At 36.8% G+C, this 24,105-nt stretch overlaps 1 protein-coding gene across 4 annotated transcripts in view; it reads right to left on the reverse strand.

The window, feature by feature from the left end:
- Nucleotides 1-3,421: 3,421 nt before the first annotated feature.
- Rilpl (Rab interacting lysosomal protein like) overlaps nucleotides 3,422-24,105 on the reverse strand; it is a 38,198-nt gene continuing 17,514 nt past the window's right edge. The window contains exons 4-9 of one of the 4 annotated variants that reach the window (XM_089734000.1): nucleotides 16,918-16,983; nucleotides 16,354-16,452; nucleotides 15,543-15,709; nucleotides 14,726-14,848; nucleotides 10,705-10,799; nucleotides 3,422-9,878 (exon numbers count right to left, since the gene is read on the reverse strand). In XM_089734000.1, the coding sequence (XP_089590126.1) occupies nucleotides 10,721-10,799; nucleotides 14,726-14,848; nucleotides 15,543-15,709; nucleotides 16,354-16,452; nucleotides 16,918-16,983 (534 nt within the window). In that variant the 3' untranslated portion in view covers nucleotides 3,422-9,878; nucleotides 10,705-10,720. Of the gene's footprint in view, nucleotides 9,879-10,704; nucleotides 10,800-14,725; nucleotides 14,852-15,542; nucleotides 15,710-16,353; nucleotides 16,453-16,917; nucleotides 16,984-24,105 lie in introns of all 4 variants that reach the window. The other 3 variants (XM_028179433.2, XM_028179431.2, XM_028179430.2) reach the window with 3 other exon arrangements.

Here is a 24,105-nt window from a genome sequence, read left to right on the forward strand (position 1 = left end):
GAACCGGCAACAAGCACGATAAACAATACTTCAAATGTGACTGCGATAAATATTCCCAAAGAATAAGTTCTAGCCCACTGAGTTTCTCGCCAGATCTTCTGTGGGTCGCGGTTTCCGATCCGGTGGTAGATTCTGCGAAGCACTGCTCTTGCTAGAGCCAATGTTGCTATCAGCAAGGTAGGAAAAAAAAGGAATAACGATGGAATTTTTCACAATAGTTTACTCCGAGTTTGTAATTCATAGTGACAGCCCTAAATACACGACCGGCGACCATTTCTTGTCAGGTACAAAACCGTTACCACAAAAAATATTGTTATTGTGAGCAAGCATATCTTTTTGATAATGAATATTAAACAATATACTATTAATTGAACAGCGCATCAATTGGAGATTGATTCTTCATGACATTGACAGCAAACGAAAAATTCGCTATGGCCTTAACTTTAGTTTATGACGCAGTATAGAAATTTCGTATAGACCTTGTGTAAGAAATGTTTAAGCAAACGAAGAAAACTATAAGAATATACAACTAAAAGATCATCTTGACTGATTTATCGAAAACAGTTGAACATACATAGGGAAGGGAAAACTTTTTCCAAACAGGCCTAAAATAATAATTTCTTTAAATCTGCAAAAATAGCTTTACTGACAAAATTAAATATCCCCGGCAGTGAATAAAGTAAACACGCAAAATGGTAGTTCGACGCTTGTTTACCAGTACCATTTACCCAGTATTTGTTCAGAGCGACCAACCATTTCAAAGCTTATCTCCAAGAATGTGACGGGCCATTCATTTTCAAGTATGGGGAATTTGTATCTTAAAACAACGTTATGTCTTGAAAACGAAATCGGACAAAAAACTAACCGGTTCTAGTGTTCCTGGTTCGTCAATCAAATTATTATAATAACACGTCTGATGCTTTATGCCATGACTACGTGAAAGAAGATATAGCCTTTCAAATAATCAAACTGAAGCCAAATCTTCTTAAATTTGTAAATTAAGACGTCCGTGTGCTCACCTGTTAGGAATTTTGGTCTACCAACGGTCGGGGACCCAAATGGCTTGAAGAACTCACGAATTACCACATCTTAGAGCTACCGGAGTCTATAGTATTACCGAGTCCAGGTAAACCCCGACCGAGAGCCAGCGCTACATTATAAAAAAAAAAAAGATCCCTCGTTGCGCCTTCGCCTTGTCCACGGAGTTTCTCGCCGGATCTTCTCAGTGAGTCGCGTTTCCGATGCGGTGGTAGATTCTGCGAAGCACTGCTTTTGCTAGGGCCAGTGTTAGCGACACTCCCGGTTCGAGCCCCGTGAGCTCACCTACACGTCAAGGAGAAGCTGAAATAGCCTCTTATGGTTATCAGCATAGGGAGGAGCTGCGCCCTTTTCTATATGCGTGGTGTTCCTGCGTGCGGTTCTGAATGCGGTGTTGAAACATGTTTGAGACTTGTGTTATTTTAAAAGGTTTCGTTAATAGTAGATTGAAATAATTTTGCTAGAAGTTTTGGTTAATTCAGTGAAATATATTTAGGCCAATTCTGTGTAATTTCTTTCCTTTTTTTAACTACCTTACTTCTGGTTGTTAATAATAGATATAAAACGTGACGGCGCCTTTAACCGCGTCAAAATTGTAATTGAGAAAGAAAGAAACAAATTGATTTTTTTCGGCAGTAAGGGTAGGTTCCGTCGCTTTGTGTTCCATAAACTACCAACCAATTTATAACTTCCGTATTTACTATAACACACTTCCATTTTGAAGATTACACATACATAATACATAAAATATACAATTATATAGCTCAGGATAGAATAATTTGTTACTTTGAAGAATGTTCTATTATATAATTATATAATAACAGTTGACAGCAATTTAACCAAACTAATTTGGATTATCTAAAAATACGCACTAGAAAATTCGAGGTAAGCAAATAATTATTTAAATTTTATTATTGTAAAGCAGACATTTATTTAACTACGGCAGCTATAGTTCGATACCCAAATATGTTATTTTATTTTATCTAGTTCCTCAAACAGCTTGCCTTTTGCTGATTTTTCTACTCAGAACTGCTCGTGATGATTACTAAAAATTTCTATACACGTATATGTAAGAGTCCAGAAGATTATTAAAAAAAATCTACACATTTTAGTGTACCGAGTTCTCCGTTTCTCCTTGCCGTAATCGAAGGCTATAAAAGATAAATTACAAACGTCATACAGCAACTATTCGTCGCAAGACTAAATAACTTGAAATTACACTAACATAAATTTCTTGCATATTTACAACTTAATTATCATAGAAATAATTGCTGTGATCATTTTTAAAGAGGTAGACATTAATTTCACTTTGTGTACAATCCATCTTATTTTGAAAGTTGCGTTTGAAACATGCTAACCGAACTACACGCGAAAGTTTCTTTTGCCACTTTGAAACACTAATATTATTTATTAATTGAATCGATGAAGGTGATCGAGTTTATTCGGCAAAATATCATTAAGTGATTTAATGATATTTTGTTGAATAAAACAATAATAAAAAAAATGTGTACATGTTATGTTATATCGAAAATGGTTCGAATAAGTTCTCGAAACCAAAAAGCCCCGGAAACCCAAAATTTACCGGTTTACTCCAAGTTTTACCGAAAATATATTTCTGAAATGAAACGTAAATACATGTAAGTCACTTTGGTAAGTGTAGTGTATTAGTGAGGGTACTTGTTCTCATTTTAATAAAAGGATTGCTAAGTGCGGGTTGCATAAAGACAGACACACAATGAACTGATTTGTTATCGAATAAATGTGATTAAGTTCATTATTAAATAATAAAACATAGTAGATAGAATAGAAGTTCATAATTTATGAATTTGTAATCTCAAAGCGTAAACGATGGGTGCCGCTTTCCGCCTTACCTCGAAGTCGATGACCTAGCACGTCAGTCAAATTATAATCAAGTTACATTGCGTGCTATGTAGAAAAACATAAGGAAATGTAAATTTCTATCGTATTTTTAGTACTGCTGTATTAAGACGCTCTACAAGGTGCCTTCGTGTTTAGGAACTATTGCAATGCACTTTGAATAAACGAATCATATAAGAATTATGTTTATTATTATCACGAGCCATCAGGTGAAGCTGAAACAAAAATAGCTTTACCTACAAGGGCAATAAAAAAAAAAAAAAAAACTTACTATTTTTAGATAACGTTTTTTTTTTGTTGATCTGATTGATCTAAATCTATTGGGATCTATTTATTGAGATACGACAGATAGTCCAACCAAGAGTACCATTTTAGGTCAGGATTTTATGAAGGCATAAGTTACTCAAATGCAATAAGCGTGGTGGCACACACTCAAATCATTTTTTGCCTACGAACCTAACTTAACAGAATATAACTTAGAAGCCATGGTCACAAATAAAACACATTTTCACATAATATAAACAGATAATATATTTTGACACCGTCAACTTGTAATTAATATTAATCAATACAGAACATAAAAATGTATTTTTTTATAAAACGTGAAATATAATTTGAGGTCACAAAGAAATTATAACGAAAAAAGATGTTCAAATTTAAAATAAACAATATTTTATAAGTACTTAGTAGTTATAAAGAATTTTCATTAAAACTAAGAATGATGTATGATAGAAATAAATTGTTTTCATATATTATATATAAAGATGTTATCAAAACTCAATATTTCGCAAAGTGACAACTTAATATCAAAGTACAGCACAAATATATGTTCATGAATCCTATTATTAATTGCCGTCTTATTACTTTTTTGTTTTTTAAATCCTCAAATTTATTCCTCGTTTGCATCATTTTCAACAAAACTTAATCTAGCAACCAGTAGTACTGTGACTAGAAGTAAAATAAACGACAATACTAATAAAATATAATTGGAATGAAGCAACTCCTAATACTTACTACACGAGAGCAAATAAAGAGCCCACGTGACTTATTCACAATAAAACTCTTAACCTTTGCACAGTAACATTCAAAATGACGACTTTGACGCCAACTGCTGCACCCGGAATTCGGTGAATCAACTGTCCGAAAAAACCGAGATCCAGATCCAAAAAACTGATTTTCTCTACATCTAACATGAAGTTTGTGTGCGAGAGAGAAGGCCCATTCATTAGGTACAGTTTTTAAATGTGTTAGAAAGAATAAAACATAATAGTAGAATATCTGTTATGAGTCCAAACTCCGGACTATTCACACCCGGTTATTCACAAGATTATAAACCGATCCTAATAAAACGTCATTTAAGCCTATCAAACGTTTCAGAAATTTACAACACAGTCTTGATCATAATGAGTTATCGTAGGCTTATAAACTCGTTATATGAAGATGTTATTCAGTGTACTTAGTGCGAGTTTTTTAACGTTCTCGATAGCGTAAAAGTATACCCAATTTTATATGCAGTTAGAACAGCGCCCCTAACGGCAAAGGAAGGCAAACGAACCCATTCCATACAAATATGAGCTAACTTTTACGCTGTCGAGAACCTTAAAAAACTCGCACTAAGCGCACTGAACAAAAAAAAAACATGGCCGACTTCGGTCAGCTGTTTAATTTAATTGGTTTTAAATATTTTAACATTTGACATTCGCTTTGATTGACAGTTGCAGCTAGTGTGAAACTTTTAGAGTTAAAAATTCAAAACAATCGGCGGGTCGTGAGAAATAATCGTTATTGGAGTCATCTGCTAATGAAAAAAAAAATGTTCATGTGTAGCCGCCATTCGTCTGTACTGCACTGGTGGTAGTGGATGAGGTATACTGACCTGAGCCGGACAGAAGCTGCTATAGCATTATGCAATGAGTTAATGTAACATGCGATCAGACCAAATTGAGAAGTCAATCGAGTCGAGGGTTTATATAAAGTCGGGATCGGCCCAATTTCAATGACCGAATTACCTTAAGAGTCCAAGAAATGGCAACATTGGGTGTTTTAACGGAGTTTTTGTGATCGAGGTCCTAACAAAGAATTTTATCAAACGTTTAAAACAAAAAAACACTTTTATCTTCCTGTAACGGGCTCCGATAAATCATTATGAATAAGACCGGAAATATTACAGTAAAACAACCAACCACGAACTTTGCCGTTCATATTAACTTGCCTCCACAGTCAACGGGAGAGGTTATAATTTGACGTAATAGCTTGCACCATACGGTTTACATTTACACATTCTCACACGACCATATTCATTCAATCACGTAGGTGTCAAAACTCAAAGTTCATGACTCGCCGTTTTCAATGTTAGTTATTTAATAAATAATATTAGTATAAACATCCATTGAGATTACACAGTAAACACGACTGCACACTTATTATGGGTATTTTTAGATTTCATATTTGTGCTTTGTAAACAAATGTACGGTACGTATTCTTAGTCAACTAATAGATTGGGACCAACTTAGAATGTAATGATTGTAAATAAATAAAAAGTGGTTTGTCGTTTAAGAGTCTCGAACTCTTGAAAGAAAGGAACCATTTGAGACAACGTGAGTTTTACACGCAACGTGCCTGCATTGGGTTAACTATTTTTAAATAATTAAAAATGGGAAAATTCAACAGCACTTTACGCTTAGATCGATCAGAATGCAAAATGTTCTGAGATAACTCAAATAACTGTTTGGATTCGGACAAAAAAAAATTATTAACAAAATTAGGTCACTTTTAACTTTACCATATATTCATTTCAGAGCTCAGAGCTATTACTGATATAACTGAAGATCATATGAAGTAATTTCAAAGATCTTTAAAAGAACTAGCACATGTGTATATTTATAAGTAGTACTTATAAAGTTGTATTACCAGATTAAATACCAAATAGACAATGAAAATTTTATTAATTTACACACTTGCCTCGCTTTGGCTGATACCGTTTTACGGTTATGCAGAAGAGTGAAACTCCTAGAAGACGAGCTTTCGATAAATTTCGTCGAATTTCCTCGTCCTCCATTTCGCAAAGACAAGACAGAGGTATCCGACTAATGCTACCTACGTAGCCATCCATCGTAATCCATCATAGCCTACGGAGTCGAGGCGTGGACACTTACAGAAGGGTTAGTTTGTAAGTTTACAACTCAGTTTTTAAATAAACTGTTACTTTTTACGGTGCGCAGTTTTGTTTACTGAATGTAAGATAAACAGCACGCAATATACGCTAATAATTTATACACACAGAACTAACTATACGACAATCATTGAAGCAGACAACGAAGATGACAAAGAAAGAAATTGTGTTTCGCCAAAATGTGCAATTAGTTTTGTCCGAGTGGATGATGCTAAATTTTTTAATTATCTGTTAAGCACCAATATTGTTACAACTATGTTCCTTCGGTGTTTCGTTTTGATAGACATCTTAAGAGACACGTATTCTTCGGGAAGATATAAACATATCTAATATTAACTTACGATGTCAGAAAACCTAGTTCTTATTTTTATTACAGAATTCGAAAATTCATTTAACATTAAAGACGATATATCGACGCTTGAAAGGCAAACGTGACTAAGCGACAATGCGTGAACTTTACAGTAGACTAATTTAAAGTTGAAATACCTGAAAAAAAAAATATTTTAACGAATCTAGCTGTAGGATTTTAACAATTTATATTTATATAAGATTTTAACAAACCTAAAAATATATATTTTTTTGCGCATCGAATATGTTTATTGCCTATCATGTATGTACAAAGCAGTTATTGTCGCTTAGTCACGTTTGCCTTTCAAGCGTCGATATATATTTTTTAAAGTATCAAGTATGTTTAACAAACATTATTCTTATTCAATAAATAATCGTAGCTTAGCCACCAATACTGCACAAGCCAATAAACACAGCGCATATGTAGCGGTATCTATTTATGGAAGCATTAAATTGGTCTGTTGAAATCCTTAAAACAATACATCTTGTATTTTTTTTTTTTTTTTATAACAACTAATATGTTACAATGTCAAACATCATGTATTGATTTGATTCTTTGCTGAAAACTAAAAAAATTTGATTTGAACGATATTGATAGCTAAACTACGTCTGGAGAAACTACTATTGTAAGGCTAAACCTGAAAAATCTCCAAGACTATTTATTTATATTTTATCTTCTCTAATATTTTTTTTACTCTTTTTTCTGTCTTTACAAATTTATTGTCAATGTGCTTCTTTTTAAATGAACATACGTAAATTGTTGTAGGCTATTTTTTTTGGTAACTCAAAATATATTTTAATTCTTAAAGTAAAGCTTAATACAATATAGATAAAAAACGTTAATGCATTTAAAATAAATAATGTGAATACTGTTTAGGCCAAAAATACTTCACAATAATGTATTTCAAGTATCAAAATCGTTCGTCCCAAAAAACGTATGAAGATATGTATTCTTTGCGGAATTGATGTAAGTTGATGAAACAACAAATGGCACTTGCTCTTCCAAACGATTTAATACAAATTATGATGTATCTTTAACAACACGTTTCGCTATATAATAATTCACCAAATTACCCGAATCATACATTTTAAGCTGCATCATCTTACAAATTAAATAGTATTCTTAAAATCACCGGTTAAAATTATAACGCTCAAAGAAAAATTTGTGACAACATACACAACGATAAAATATAAGTCACACATACACACACACAAACACAGCCTCAAATATCAGTCACACATGAAAGGCGAAATTAGAAAATCAGAGAGCACGACATATAAAGTCGGAGACGATTTATCGTGTCTTGACATAATAATAACAGTATCAATACCATAAATCTATCGTAAAGCGATCGTATCGATTTAATTAGTCGTTCCGACTAAAACATATTATGCTCTTTGACTTCCGATTCACGATATTGCATCGAGTTTTACGAATAATATTGTTATAGAAGGAAATTGACGTGAAAATTGGGAAGTATTTTAAATTTTTAGCTATTGAAGAGACAAAAAAGCACATGTGAAAAGCTTAAGGAAAATTAGTGTAAAGCTACTTTAAATACACACTAAAGCCGAAAACACGAACCGGAGTTTTCACAATACTAAGCTACGAAAAGTTCTCGTAAGCTTTCGTTTTATCTACCAACATTAAAACTAGTAATAACTGGCAACACTCTCTATAACCATATTAGCCGAATTACAAGTGACCGCGTTATCGACGCCCACAATGCTGAGTTATTTCTAAAGCTATTAAAGACTATCAAACGATCGAGCTCAAAGCTAAATCTACCGTTGATATCCAGCAAAATTTATTCGCATCTTAGAAAATTCAAAGGACAAAGAAACTGCAATTAATTCTTAAAACTTCTAAATCAATTATGATCTAAATGCCGCAACCACAAACCCAGCATCAACTTCAATATATTAGTGAAACAAGTGTACATTTCGTTTTCATTCATGTTGTTATTCTCGTCCCAATACGTCAATTTCCTACCGTAATCGCTACACAGTACCATCTTAACAAATAATTTACTTAGCATTTTACGCAGGAAACATCTACCTTCTACGTCCTCAGCTTCGGTACAAATTCGACAGTCACAGTTTCTACTTACTAAATTGGAAGTGGAAGATTTCATGTTCTCTGCTTTGGCAACACCACCATCGGTACAGTCGGCGTCTGTGACCACGATCGCGGGCACGACCTTATCCGCCGCTTCTAAATTGACACACGTTTCCTTTGCTCCGATCGAATCCAAGATCTCGCTACTGGACATTCCCAAGTCGCTACATTTACATTTATGCGCTCCATTAAGCATTTGTATACCAGGCGAATCTTTTGTTCTATAGCCGGACCCGTCAACTCTTCGAGCCGGTAGATTGTCGCAGCTCTTGGATTCAAAACCCTTTTTCATGACCTCCATCCTCAAATTCCTTTCTCTAACGATTCCCGGGAACGAAGAATCGAACACGCCTACCCGCCTCCGACGAACACCCCCCGCCCCATTACCATCACTGCTCGAAGCAACAGATATACTTCTGTAATAAGGAACACGCATTTCAATGTAATCCTCATCCTCATACTCGTTCAATCCCAAACGCATGTCACCATAGGGATACGAAAAAGTTACTTGGGAGTTTCTTTCTTTTGAGTATCCATCTTTAGTACAATCCAGAACAGAAGTGCTAGATATTCTTCTTACATTTTGAGGGACATCACGTGCCATACTCTCGAATGAATTCCGAGATGAAACTCGAAGTCCGAAGTCCTCGAATGAACCAGATGTAGTGTAACACCTCTGTAATTTCTTTATCTGCGGCGAGAAACTGCTGTTGTTCGTTTCCACGCCTTTAAAACTGTCCCTTAATACAGACAGAGCTAAATTCCTTCCAAAAAACGCATTATCCACGTCAGAGGATGCACGCCTGCTTTTCCCTTTAATCGGAGAAGCTGGGATATCCTCGAAACTCCTGTACTGTTCCATTTTTAGTTTGTCTCGATCCTCGGAATGGATCGTCCACGCAGAGCCGACACTGCTACCCGACCAATCCGATCCCAAGCTCTGTAGATAGTTAAATATCTCGACGCCTCCGTCGAGTGATATCGACCTCTGCAAGGGAACGTCGTGATCGTAAATGAATCGATTGTCGCAATTACGTTCATCCTTCTCGTCGAATTTAGCACCGAGCCAGCCATCGAACTCATGGCTGTTGGGATTTAGATTCTGTAACTCCTGTCGCAGGTCTAATCTGGAGGTAGGGTGTTTTATATCGGAGTACCTTCGGTGTTTTTCAGTTTTCTCGGATGCCGAGTTGGGGTCCGAGTGTCTACGAGGGGGCGGGGGCGGAGCCGGGGGTCGAGGTAGCCTTGCCACCGAACGTGGAAAGTGAACGACGCGGGAACGATCCCACGGAGATATCACACTCAGCAAGGAACTTGCGAAAACTGCCAAAAAATAAATGTCATTTAAAAAAAAAAAAAAATTTAATAACTCTTAAACCTCGTTGCACTAAAAATATTACTGCAAAACTTTACTATAACAAATTAGAATTAGAAAAATATATTTTTATTTTATTAATATCTACTTCATGCAAAGACAAACTAATGTGAGTCTATCGACGTTATTTTAAATACTGTGCATCACTTGAGGGTTAAAGTATGTTAATTAGTAGTGTCCTTACGTTTGAAGGCGTCTCTGAAAATAACGATTACATCTAATGAGACAGGCGATAAAGACATTTGACATCATCCTTATATAACTAGTATCAGTACTGCGAAATATTTCACGAAGGCACGCATATTAGCGTGACTATAACAATCTGGTCAATAGCAAGTCTATGATTTAAATAGTCTCTAATAAATATTAGAGACTAGTTCATGGATTCCCACTTAAATATCATGCTTTCCCCCCAAACTGTATTGATAATTTGTATGGCACACGAAAGGCCCGACGTGAAAGATGTGCTTTTTTTTTCCTACCTGATAACCTTGAGAGGCTATTTCAGCTTCTCCTTGATGTGTAGGAGAGCTCACGGGGCTCAAGCCGGGAGTGTAGCTAACACTGGCCCTAGCAAGAGCAGTGCTTCGCAGAATCTACCGCCAAATCGGAAACGCGACCCACTGAGAAGATCCGGCAAGAAACTCAGTGGGCAAATGTCCTGAATCTTCCTAGGTCGATTCTCGATCTGAACCTCATTTCACCTGCCTCATTTTTTTTTCCATCAGAGATCACCTTTCAAACATTAAGGACACGAACACGCTGACGAAATACCTCCGCGTCCGTGGCTTTAGTACCAAGGGCCGAAAGAGATCCGTGGCGGTGGCGAGCGACGACCTTGGTTCTTAATGTGGAACAGCAACTCGCACCTGCCCCAACCCGCAACATAATATACTCAAGGAGGTATAACATAAAAAAGGAGAAATAAAGAAAAAGGATGGGAAATAAGAAAATGGATATACAGATAAAACAAGAAATATGTATATACCTACATACATATATAGGGTTGACAAAAAAATTAAATAGAATACTAATAAATTTTTCGTAAATTCATAATTAAGAAATTATGTATGTTGTGTAATAAGATAGAAATTTTATCAGAAGTATATTTGAATTTTATAGAAATCATAGTCAAAATGTCACTTGTTGCAATTCTAACCGATGCACATTTTGCTTAGTTTTCGTGAAGCAAATTATTTCTTCGATCTATTTTTCATTGAAAAATCTTGATTAAAAATAAAGTGCATATCTTTCACAAACGGCAATAGAATAATATGACAAAAGTAATGATTGATAACATGAAGAAATTACAATGAAAATTTAATTGAAATGCAATGAAACAGAACAACAGAAACATGAAAATAATATTAAAATAAGAAAAAGGTAGGTTTTGTAATTAAAGCAAAAAGCTGTGACGTAGTCATTTCTACATTTCCCGCTGAAAAATAATCCTAACGGTGCGCCATTTTGTTCATACAACAATATTACCAGTGTTGTCAGTTAACTACGTATACGGTGTTGCCACTATAAGTGTCATCTAAAGAATATTTCCGTGGATTATTTCAACTGGCAATATAGAAAAATGTGTTTTCATTTTAATTCATGCGTGTACCGTGCTCCTTGCTTAGTGTACGATGAGTCCTGTGTGCATGATCTCTTTCGGCCCTGGTGTCATTTTCCGTAAATTTAAGTAAAAAAACACACCTAAAAAGAGAAGATTTATAATTTTGAAAAAAAAAAGAACAATTTCTGAAAATTTTGTTACGCTTAATACCTTTTTTTTTTTTTTTTTTTTTAACGCTGGGGAATCCATTTACGGATACCCGGTCGAGAGGGGTAATAGACCGGGTTATGTCGGACTCCGGCGCCTCCAGAGAAGAAGAGGGAGAAGAGGAAGACCAAAGTCCTCCTCTTCTTCCAATTCCTACCTGGAGACTACGCCTTGAGAAAGGCGCGCGAGGCGCTGCGCGGCGTCTACCACGCAGGACCCGCCCCGCAAAACCGACTACCGACTAAACCCCATCGAGCTCCACCACTCCGACTCCACGAAACCTACGGTACCGCACAATGCGCGCCGCAGGCTCGCCGTCGCCGGTACCCATCCTGACAATAGGACGGGATCCAATCCCCGGGAAGATCCCGCAGGACGTCGTCTCAGGAGACACCGTGAGTGGCGCATAGGAGCCACCTTGCGCCGCCTCACCACGGAACCGACAGCAGAGCACCGGGCGCCCCCGCACCCAGTACCCAACAGTCCCTACGGGAGATTAACGGGAGCATCGTGCCCGCGTCGCCCACCCCGCCTTCTTCGCTGAGGAGCCGAAGATGGATTCCACTCCCTTTCGCGCTCCTCAGCCTCGCGGAAGGCCATGACCAGGTCGCAAAATCTGGCCATGGCCTCCCACGAACTCTCGTCCTCTAGCATGCGGGCAATGACAGCCCGCAAGGAGAGGTCCCTCCCCAGCACCGCGATGAGATCTCGCCGCGGGTGCTCCCAACGCGGGCACGCTTCGAGTGCGTGCTGAGCGTCATCATCCGGATGCCCGCACTGGTGACAACCCGGTAATACCTAAACATGCTTCACTACGGCCCAATACAAATTTAAACATAAAGAAAAATGTACCAGAACCAAATAAAAGCCGGTATATAAGTATCGTTTGTTAAATGTTTTTTTTTTCTTCATTAGGTTTATGAAAAATATTAAGCCCTATTAAAAAGCAAATAAGCCTTGTTAAGTGCCGCGAATATTAAGAGAAATATTCTCTAAATGAAAACCGTATTATGTGAGTTGTTAATTATAAAATGTGTATATGAATCCAAATTACCACTCATACATTCCCAGTGCTTGCTATGTCATTATTATGTGCGATGCAAAACAATGTGATTTATGAATGAAGCCCAGTAGTGTATTTTCGTAAAATTTGCGGGTAGCTGATAAAAATTACTCTTCCAAAATTTAATGTTGCTGTGAAATAAGTATTGAAATAGAATTTTAATCTACGCTTTATGATGAAGCAATATTATAAGCGATATTGGTATATAACTAAGGCGCTCTGACGATCATACACCTTTCTAGGGTTAATATACATACAGGCCCATAGACAAACCCACGCGAATGCTGACACTGGTCCAGAAATAAAACTGAAACCTCGATTGCTTTGTTTCAGCAGTTTCAAAGTTCAAACCATAAACAACGACTGCTTCGTGCCAAAATAAAAATGCCGATATAGTAGATATTTTCTTCGTTTTTCGCGACTCGTCATAATAATTAAAATTACTTTTACGGTTTAATCTCGATTTTTTATTTTAGTTCCAGTTTAGTTTTTGTGACGTTTAGAATACAATTTTATTGATCACGGAGAATTAAGATGCTAATCGTCGACATTTGAATTTTGTACTAAGTGCCATCTATTTTTCTTTTTAAAAAAAATCTAGACTTTTAATGATGCATTTCACACAGAACTAATAGTGATAGTATCTTGTTGTATTTTGTACAACTTCTTGTATCATTGTTTGATTTGCGTTTTCTTTCTTTTTTTTTTATTGCCTTTGTAGGCAGACGAGCATACGGCCCACCTGATGGTAAGTGGTCACCGTCGCTCATGGACGTCAGTAATGCCAGGGGCAGAGCCAAGCCGCTGCCTACCATAAATCATCTTCACGTTAACGTGTGAGATAAGCGACAATAATCTTCTCTATTAAAGTTTGGGTGTTTGGTGCGAGATTAAACCGTTATGGTAGTTTTAATTAAAATGCTCAACCTTTTAAACCTGGAGAGTATCTATTATTATTACTACAAAAAAAAACGTGTCCAACATCTAATTTTAAGCTTCGAGATTTAAAGTTTTATTAATGAAAATTACGTTTACTGTCATTTGATTTGGTCGTGGTAATCCTAAATTAAATTATAACAGAGTTATTCTTATTGCGTTATGTACACACTAGAACACTGTTAAAATTGAACCGACCTATAAATTGACTTGAACGTGGGAGTACTTGCTGGTTACATCACCAGGTATCTATATTTGTCATTGAAGATACATTTGGGTAATACACTGTGCTGGTTTACTTCTTAAAAATCTTTAAATCTTTAATATGAATTCTTGTCACCTCGTGCAACTAATATTGCAAACTATCTAAAAAAAACCTTATGTTTATTGCTCGTGTACGTTAGAAGTTCAACTTCTTTGGCGTAATTTAATTATTATTAATTATATTCAAAAACAAGAAACCAATATGATCCCTTTTCTCAACCTCCAAGAGAAGTTTAACTTCCACAACATTAACCTTTTGAAACATGCCAAGTGGGCCGTGAGCTCAACCCGTCTGTATAATTAACCACAAAGCCATTATATTTCAAACGAGCGTTCCATGCTGTTCACAAAACATGCAGACAACTTACAAAAATTTGCACCACACCGACCAAGTTTTTAATCCACATTTATCATTTAACCGAATATCAAAATGTACTTTATTAATCACGTTACCAACTACCATTTGCTATATACACTATCTAAAGATTAACAAATTTTTTCAAACAATATCTAATATTACTTTTCACCGATAATGAGTCTAAGATGAAATTAGAGGTGGAGCGTGTATTCCTACCGTGAAGTGACTAAGACTATGCCGGTCTAACGGAACAACCGTTATGCAATTCAATTGAGACATCGACCTCACGTATCATAATTATTGGCGCCATTCACGGGCTATTCTGTCACCGAAGTTGAACTACAGATCGGCCGTGAAGTGATCTGGTGATCTGTTTGTTTATTAGGAGGGTTTGAGAACTCACAACTTCCTGATGCCGCCGCGTCGTTTCCATGGGGCGTCGTCGGGCTCCGCGGGCAGCGGACCCTGCACGGGCGGCTCCTCGTCGGGCGCCGCCGAGCTCAGCGACGGCGACGAGTCTGAACCGCTACTGGAAAACAAGTTCTTAATTGAAAACATGCGTAGACTTTTTTTTTTTATTCCATAAATGGGTGGATGGATTTACAATGTTAATGCGTCACCCACCTTGAGATATAAGTTCTAAGGTCTCCTAAGCTGCTTTCAGACTACGCTATAATATAATAGCATGTAGTGTATAGCTCATAGCACAACAATATCGCGCACCATACATTACTATGGACACGTTCACACTACACTGTACTATATATTCTTGGCTAAGTATACGCTGCTATACTATATGGCACTATAGTATAGCGTAGTCTGAAAGCAGTTTAATATGGTCACATCTATACTAATATATAAATCTACAGTGGTTTTTACCGATGTTCCGTTATAACTACTGAACCGTGCATCCGATTGACTTGAAACTTGGTATTCATCTAGAAAATACATGTACTTAATGGCTAATATTTATATGAGTGTTGGACTCCCTACACCAGTTGCGGGGGCGTTGATGATAAGAATCTTTGTAGCGGTGAGAAATAATAATATTAGTTTTAAATGCCCAGCGAAGCGCACACAAGCTAGTCGCTTGATAAGACTACACCGGGCGTCTTAACATTTAGGCCAATACGACTCTAAAGGTCATGTATACAAATGTCATCCTAAAAGTGGTGGCATAAATTTCTGATCTACTAGATATGTACGTTTTTATTAATTACCTGTCTGGCTGCGGATCGATCTGCAGAGCCCGGATCTGTTCTTCGGCGCGGTTCAATTTAAGCTGGAGCTCATTCCGCTCGTGCAGTATCGCGCTGTATGAAGCTTTCGTCGATTGATCTTCCTCGTCCGGAGCTTCGGGGGACGCAGAGCCGCATGTTGCGCATTTCTACATAAAAAAAATTGTTTTATTTTTCCGAAAACTAAGAATAACATATCAATAACATAAATCTATATATAGTTATATATATAAATGAATTGCTGTTCGTTAGGCTCACTAAAACTCGAGAACAGCTGGACCGATTTGGCTAATTTTGGTCTTGAATTATTTGTGGAGGTCCAGAGAAGGTTTAAAAGGTTAGATAAATATGAAAATGTTCGGAATTAAATAAAAATAACAATTTTGTTTTTCCTTTATTTGTCCCCCGTCGGACAGATTCTTTTTGTTTGTCTTAAGTTTATTTTATACAAAAGTTTAAGTCTTTTATTTGGCACTACGAAGTCTGCCGGGTCAGCTAGTCTGTTTAAAAAAATACAATCCGATAACCATTAAGTTATGTATTTATTTAATAAATCTAAAAAAAAAGTATTCATGACGAAAGAAATGGGTTTCAAGATCGAAATACGATATTTTTGAAATACCCGCAAATGGCTTTTTGAAAGTACATTCGAGGCTTTTGACTATACAAAAAAAAAAAACCTTCAAATCCAACGACCTTATTACAAATTAACTGACGATCAATAGACGATTCTAATGATTTTAAATTCGATAATCGGTTACAAGTGAGAATAGATCTAAAATGCGGTACGAACCTTTTGTTGCGCTTTAGTTTGCTGTAACGCGGATATGTCCCGTTGCTGCGATTGTACGATGGCAGTCAGCTCCGAACGCTCCTCGCACACGAGCCGCATCTGCAAAACATTGATTAGATTCTTATTTGAGTATCGAGTAAAAATACTGAAATCTCTAAAAATCACTAAAACTCATAAAAACTGAATATGTATTTGTGGTAAACTCGTTATTCTCATTGATTTTCGACGCGAATTTCCGACGAATTTTAATTTTTTTTACTTAGGTCGTCCGTCGACCACGCAGGTCGTAAAAGTATTTTAGTCGTGATTATTTGATTTAAATTCACTTATATTTATTAAATTGAGTTATTTATTATAGACAAAATATATATATTTTTTTCTCTTTTCACACTTTAATATCTGAAACCCTAATTTTGATAATTCAATGTGTTTAACAAACAAACAAATTTAAAACTATTGCTAGACAGTTAATGAATGTCATCTGTCATCATATGTCACGTCAAATGCAAAAAAAGAAAGATTCAAAACAATATCTTTAATAATATTTAAACAAAAAGAGATTACCTGATTCTGTAGCTGCTTGTACTTCCGCCTGAGATCCCGACTGACCTGGGCTAGCTGGTTTGTCAGCTGAAACGTGTCAAGGATCGCCATTTTAATTTTGTAAACTTAAAAACGAACTATTCACTGAAATAATTCCTAAGTTTACACGACAAATTAGACGTTTTTTTTTCTTCTCTTTTATTCGTAAAATCTCGAATCACATAGAAACACGTGATGGCAACGATGCGAAAACATGACAACGCCAGTCGCTGTCGTTATCAATCATAAAAATATATAGCCATACTAGATTAATAATTCGTCGTGTGTGTTGCAGATCAAACTTTATTTCCGCCAATGTGTTGATTAGATATAAAAAATAAGAATAAAGTCTAGATAAAAATGTCACTCGGTGTTTTTGTTTTTCTGTCAAAATCTTACATTTACCACTCTAGAACTTAGTTCCGAGTATAACACCATCTACATAGTGGCGTTGGCGTCGCAAAAGCGACCCAAATATGCTACTCGGGAAATTTTGCATCTGCGATTTGTCATGATGAGGTGGGGGAGGAAACTCCTCGAATGGAGGCCACGGATGGGTACAAGGAGCGTGGGGTGTCCTCCAACCAGGTGGACTGACGACTTAGTGCGCACGGCGGGAAGTCGTTGGATGCGGAAGGCGGAGGACCGCATTATGTGGAAGGCATCGGGGAAGGCCTATGTCCAGCAGTGGGCAGATAAAGGCTGTTGATGATGATGATGATGATGATTATTTGTCATGATGTTTTTGGGGCGTATTATGAAATGAAATGTGTGAATTGTGGACAGGGAAAATAAAGCAAATTAAAAAGATTTTTTCATTCATTACGACTAGCACAGTTTCGGAATACAACTATCATAACTTAGACGAATCGGCAAGAAAAAAAAGACTTGATCCTCTCCTAGAACATATGTGTCAAGAACTTATCATACACATAGTTTTGTATCATAGTATTATTCAATCAGTATATATTAAAGGCAAGATGGTAGTCATGCTGCCTATATTTAACCTTCAATCATGCGTTCTGGTTTAAAGGGTATAATAGATGTCTATGCATATGAGATCGTTTGCGAATGATATTTCTTCATTGTGGATCTGGTTCAAACTGTTGAGACTATAGACTCTTCTTCTATATCGTTCCCTCACTACTGAGGATCGCGACCACATGTGACGTTCTTCCACTGTGTTCAATCATGGGTGGCATGGACCGGATGGTACAGACTACCACCAAGTGCTTCTCTTACTAGATCTGACCATCTGGCTGGTGTTTTACCCACGTTTTTTTATTTTATTTTTGAGCTCACAGCCCACCTGATTTTAAGTGGTTACTGGAGCCCATAGACATCTACAACGTAAATGCGCCACCCACCTTGAGATATGAGTTCTACGGTTTCAAGTATAGTTACGACGGCTGTCCCACCCTTCAAACCGAAACGCATTACTGCTTCACGGCAGAAATAGGCAGGGTGGTGGTACCTACCCGCGCGGACTCACAAGAGGTCGGTCCTACCACAAGTAAAAACGTGAGACTATAGACACGTATTCCTTTAGAAAATAAAGTATTTGAACACCCGCATAGTCGAGATTCCAGTACATCGTTAGTTTTATCTTTAGAACCACGGCTGGTAAAGTCGTCTTTTAGCAATTTATTTTTCATTTTCACTACGCACCCACCTATGAATCTAGAATGTGATAAAAACAGACATTGTGTATATTGCCATATGCACTGTGACGTCAGCCGCCTGATACCTACAGATGACAAATCGCGATGAATAACGCAAAACCAATAACTTGTTGAAAAACGAACGCGTAAAGGTCAAATATTCACATATTCAGTTTCATGATATCATTATATTATTTTCTGACATTGATTATTTTATTTGAGACGCTTCTAATGAAGTTACTTGAGATAAAGCGGCTTGGCTGTGCTTTGCTGATGTCCATAAGCGAAGGTGACCTTTTATCAGACGAAAAAAAATAAACCTTTAATAATTTTGAAACCACGTGTTATTAAGCTTCGTCACTAAAGTAAATAGAATAAGGTACAATTATAATTAATCTAGGGTAGTTCATTTTTGGTTGGATATGCAGACGATTTGACAGTCGACATGATACTTATCAGGTACCGATTTTTTTTCCCCTACCTAATCTTTGGTAGCCTAAGGGGCTATTCCAACTAGGCCGGGTAGGTAAGTCATAGAGTTCACCTTGAGAGAACTTGTCATACTAGTGCAAACAAGAGCAGTGCTTCGCTCTATCTACCGCCAGATCGTAATCACTACCCACTGGTAAGATCCGGCGAAAAACTCAGTCACTCAGAGTTTTGTCTATGAGTTGAGTTGCATATCAAGATGAGTTCAACATGAGTTCGACGAGAATGGTAAACGGTACTTGAAATGCCTAAAAGCACCATGAGTGGATCAAGAGCACCCGATAGGACCTATTTAGGGCGGCTTTGCATTTCCCTATCGCCTGGGTGGGATATGTAATTAGAGGCGGCCACGATTACAGAGTTATTGCGTGACACTACTTTTTCGAAGAAGCGTTCTGGTGCTGTCTTCAGATAGTTATGTATCGACTGTAATCTGAGATTTTCGTGAGGTTCAACATTCTTAGCACAGCTATTCTGAAGAACGTCAATTGGATGATCTGGAGAGAGTTTAAGTGGGTGCAGTTCACGTGAGCACTATTCTATTCCAAATCATGATGGAACGTATGCGAGCTTTGTAGTATCACATTATTACGGATTAATTGAAACCATAGCGCGCGACTTAAATACCGCCGCCGCTCCTAAAATCTCAGGTCAGTCTTATTGCTTCGCAGTAAAAGCCAGTTACTAGGAAACAATATAGTAGTTTAGTTCACAATCAAGCGCGTTTTCTACTCGTCCCTTTACCTCACGGAAAGCGAGACCCTTGGCCAGTGGGTGGCACAAACACTGAACATCTTTGTGCCGAACAACTTTGTGATTTTTACCCACCCACATCATAACCGCTATTTGATACCCACTCTGTCAATCACGAGGTCGCTTATATCTTCGAATCAGTAAGAGACAACCTCACCTTGAGTACATACTCGACAACGCGATTCTGATAAACGACACAACCGGCAACAAAACTAAAACACTACATTAAATTTTATTTCACATTCAGTATTCAAAAGAAACGAATGAATAAAATATGCTCCTAACGAGATACCCGTTTTATGCATACGGAACTGACTTGACTAATTAGGACAGTGAAGAACATCAGTGGAACGTTGCAGATAATTTATATTTAAACTCCTAATTCACGGATGACAGCCTTTGTTGGGAATAGATGCGATAGGGGAGTTTATTTCAGACGTTTATATCAGAGTGAAAGATAAAATATAAGTAAACCTTGAAAGATTGATTGTGGTGGGCAAGGTAGAAGGGAAAAGACCCGCCGACCGGCCACCAAAGCGTTGGTCAGATCTGATAATTGCGCTCACTGGACTCTCTGTTGTGAAAAGCCCGAACCGAAAACCGAAGCAAATGGAAGTTGATGGTACAAAGAGCCACGAACGTTTTTCAGGGACACGACCTTCAGCAATGAAGTATTCGACTAAGAAGAATAAGAATATCAGAGTAAAATTCAGACTTCCACTTAATGACTCAACATGAACATCGATATTGTCGTGTCCAATTCTGGTAAAAGTTCAAAACCAAATAATATCTTTGAGTGATGAGGCCATTAGAATATTAGGCTTATGAATCTAGAATAGGTTACCAATGTCACCTATTCTCTCTTGAAAATAAATTGACACTCACTTCGTCCTCCATTCGTTATGCGAAAATGATTATACCTAGTCAGGTCATAAATTCTGTCACATGTTTAATGTAAAATAATTGAAACAAGTTTATTCATTATGTAACCATTCATATACCAAAATGAACTTAACAAAATATAGATTCTTATGACATTAAAGTTTATTCAAAATGACCTCCGTGATTTTGAATACAGGCCTTCAATCTGCGCGGTCAGTCGTCTATCGCAGCACGAACGAGGTCCATGTCAATATCAGCGGCTGCCTTAATCAAGGATGTCTTGAGTGACTCCAAATTGGGATGAGGCTTTGAGCACGCCTTTTCCTCCAAGTGTTGCCATATCTTGTAATCTAACGGATTCAAATCTGGACTGGAGGAGGGCCAGTCTTCGTGCCGGATGAAGTCGATTTCACGCGCCGCCAGCCAGTCTTGTGTGCTCTTCGCTCTATGAGCTGGCGCCGAATCTTGTTGGAATACCCAGTGCCTGTTATTGAACATGGTATGAGAAACAGGTTCCACAAGGTTCGTCAGGACTGTATTTTGATACACAACTGCATTCGTTTTTACACCTTTCTCACAAAAATGTACCTCTGTTAAGCCGTAATAAGAAACTCCCAACCATACCGTGAGCGAGGATGGAAAATGACCTCGTTGGACACGCGGAATACAGTTGCTCGCTTCTTCACTACTGTGTGCGTACACCTTATCATTTTGTTTGTTGTAGCTCTCTTCTACGGTAAAAATTTTCTCATCCGAAAAAAGAATTTCCCGATTTTTTTTTCCCGCGTACCGCTTCAACAAAGCGCGGCATCTCTTCAGTCTCAGGTCCATTAGACGAGCATTCAAACAATGTCCTGTTTTTCTTCGATATGCCCGAAGCCCTAAGTCTTCATTTAACACCCTTTTCACCGTGGTTCTGCTTAACCCCATCTGAAGGGCCAACAGTTTCTACTTACGTTTGGAATTTCTTTGAATTTGCGCCTTCACAGCTTTTATCACTGCTGGAGTCCTAACAGACCGAGGGCAACCACTTCTTGACCTGTCATCTACACTAGAGTCTTCATTGTATCGTTTGATGGTACGATAAACGAATCTTTTGGTTATATTCAAATTTTTCAGTATGTTAAAAATTTGAATTGGCGCGTAACCGCAACGATGTAACGCAATAACTGCAACACGGTCTTCTTTAAGCGTCCACTCCATATTTAAAAATGAGTAAAATTCTAAAAGTATACATTTTTATTTTCATGAACAATTCGAAATTCGAATTCAATAAACTTTTTTGTGGCCAGCATTCTAAAAGAAAAGTTTTTACTGTGTGACAATACTTATGACCTGACTAGTTATAATAAAACTAGCGACCCGCCCTCGCTTCGCTTCGGAAACATTAAAATACACATGAAACAAAAAATAAAAAATAAAAAATAAATTAAAAAAAGTAGCCTATGTTCATCAGGGACAATGTCGGCTTCTAATGGAAAAATAATTTTTCAAATCGGTCCAGTAGTTTCGGAGCCTATTCGAAACAAACAAATCTTTCCTCTTTATAATATTGGTATAGATATAGATATCGCATGACATCTATTGAAGTGAATTGATAAGGACCTCATTTCTTTTTTATCTATACGACGGTATCGATTTGTTATTTATTGCGCCGAAATGGAGGCTTGTTTTTCTCAAAATTTATCTCTAAGCTTATTTCCAGTAATACTAGAATACTTTGTTTCGTAAATATAAATATCTATCAATAAATTGAAAGAGAAAGAAACACTTCAATTTCATATAATATACTTTATTAGGTCGACGATTTCGAAAGCGGGATGAGTGTATGTATATAAAAACACTCAGCTACAGACACGCCAAGTTACGCCTATTGCAATAAACCTTTTTTACCCAATAACAACCGCGGTATAAAAAAAATCAAACCAACAAAATCTGAAACACACCTAGATTCCATTCACTATATAAAACATCCCCGTGTGAGATAAAGAACAAAATCGGATACAATTAAGTCGAAGAACGAAGTCTCAGTTGTGTAATTAGAGTCATACCGTTTAAATCGTAACTGCTAGGCGACAGTAACGTCACGTAAGCGTAAAAATTATCTTCAGACTATAAACGAAAATTTATTATCTATGTCTATCTTCATTATAAATTATTCGCTGTATATTATTTAGGTACATTCATGAATGTACGTGTTTTTTATTTCACATATTACGTAGATGATCTCCTGTAGAGGTACCACTTAGAAGAAAGTTTGCCAAAAATATTTGCATATTATCTATATCTATACTAATATTATAAAGAGGAAAGATTTTTTTGTTTGTTTGTTTGTTTCGAATAGGCTCCGAAACTACTGGACCGATTTGAAAAAATCTTTTTCCATTAGAAGCCGACATTGTCCCTGATGAACATAGGCTACTTTTTTTTTATTTATTTTTTGATTTTTTTGTTTGTTTCATGTGTGTTTTAATGTTTCCGAAGCGAAGCGAGGGCGGGTCGCTAGTACTATATACAATTATAACGACACGACAAAGATCTTTTTAGTACTTTCACGAGAAAGTAATGAAATGCCCTGGTCTCCTCCGTTAGTGAATGATATCTTTGGACAGCGAGGGATACAAGATATTTTCCAACTTCATCGACATAGGGAAAATTTCTAACTATTATATAAGTATATTGTAACTTAATATGTTTTCCTTTCCTACCCATTATAGAGTTTTTAATTGGCTATTTCGCTCTGTTCTAAGACCTGCGTATTTCACACTTAATAAATCACCGATTTTTTTATACAAAACCACTTTGCAAATTAATACTACGATATCATATAAAAACACTCTCGTATTCTATACTAATATTATAAAGAGGAAAGATTTGTTTGTTTGTTTGTTTCGAATAGGCTCCGAAACTACTGGACCGATTTGAAAAATTCTTTTTCCATTAGAAGCCGACATTGTCCCTGATGAACATAGGCTACTTTTTTTTTATTTTTTTTATTTTATTTTTTTGGTTTCATGTGTGTTTTAATGTTTCCGAAGCGAAGCGAGGGCGGGTCGCTAGTGATTTTATAAAATCGAATAACGGCCTTCGGAAGTTCAGCAAAAAAAAAACACAATAATTTTATCTATGATAATAATATCATAACGTAATTGCGTAATTATACTAATTATTTCATACGTAATCTAGAAGCTTGAATTAATTTCACTAACGTTATGGACGTTTTCTGAATACGTCGGTATATGCAAAGATTTCGACCAATAGCATAAAAATGAAAGTAAATTTTTAAGAACGTATGACAGTTGAGGACAATGTGAAGATATTACTAGCCGTGCTATTATTACAGTAATACAACACACTAGTTCTCTGAAGATTACTAGCGGATTTG

The sequence above is a fragment of the Bombyx mandarina genome, chromosome 16 (genome assembly GCF_030267445.1).
Source record: "Bombyx mandarina strain Sakado chromosome 16, ASM3026744v2".
Lineage (NCBI taxonomy): Eukaryota > Metazoa > Arthropoda > Insecta > Lepidoptera > Bombycidae > Bombyx > Bombyx mandarina.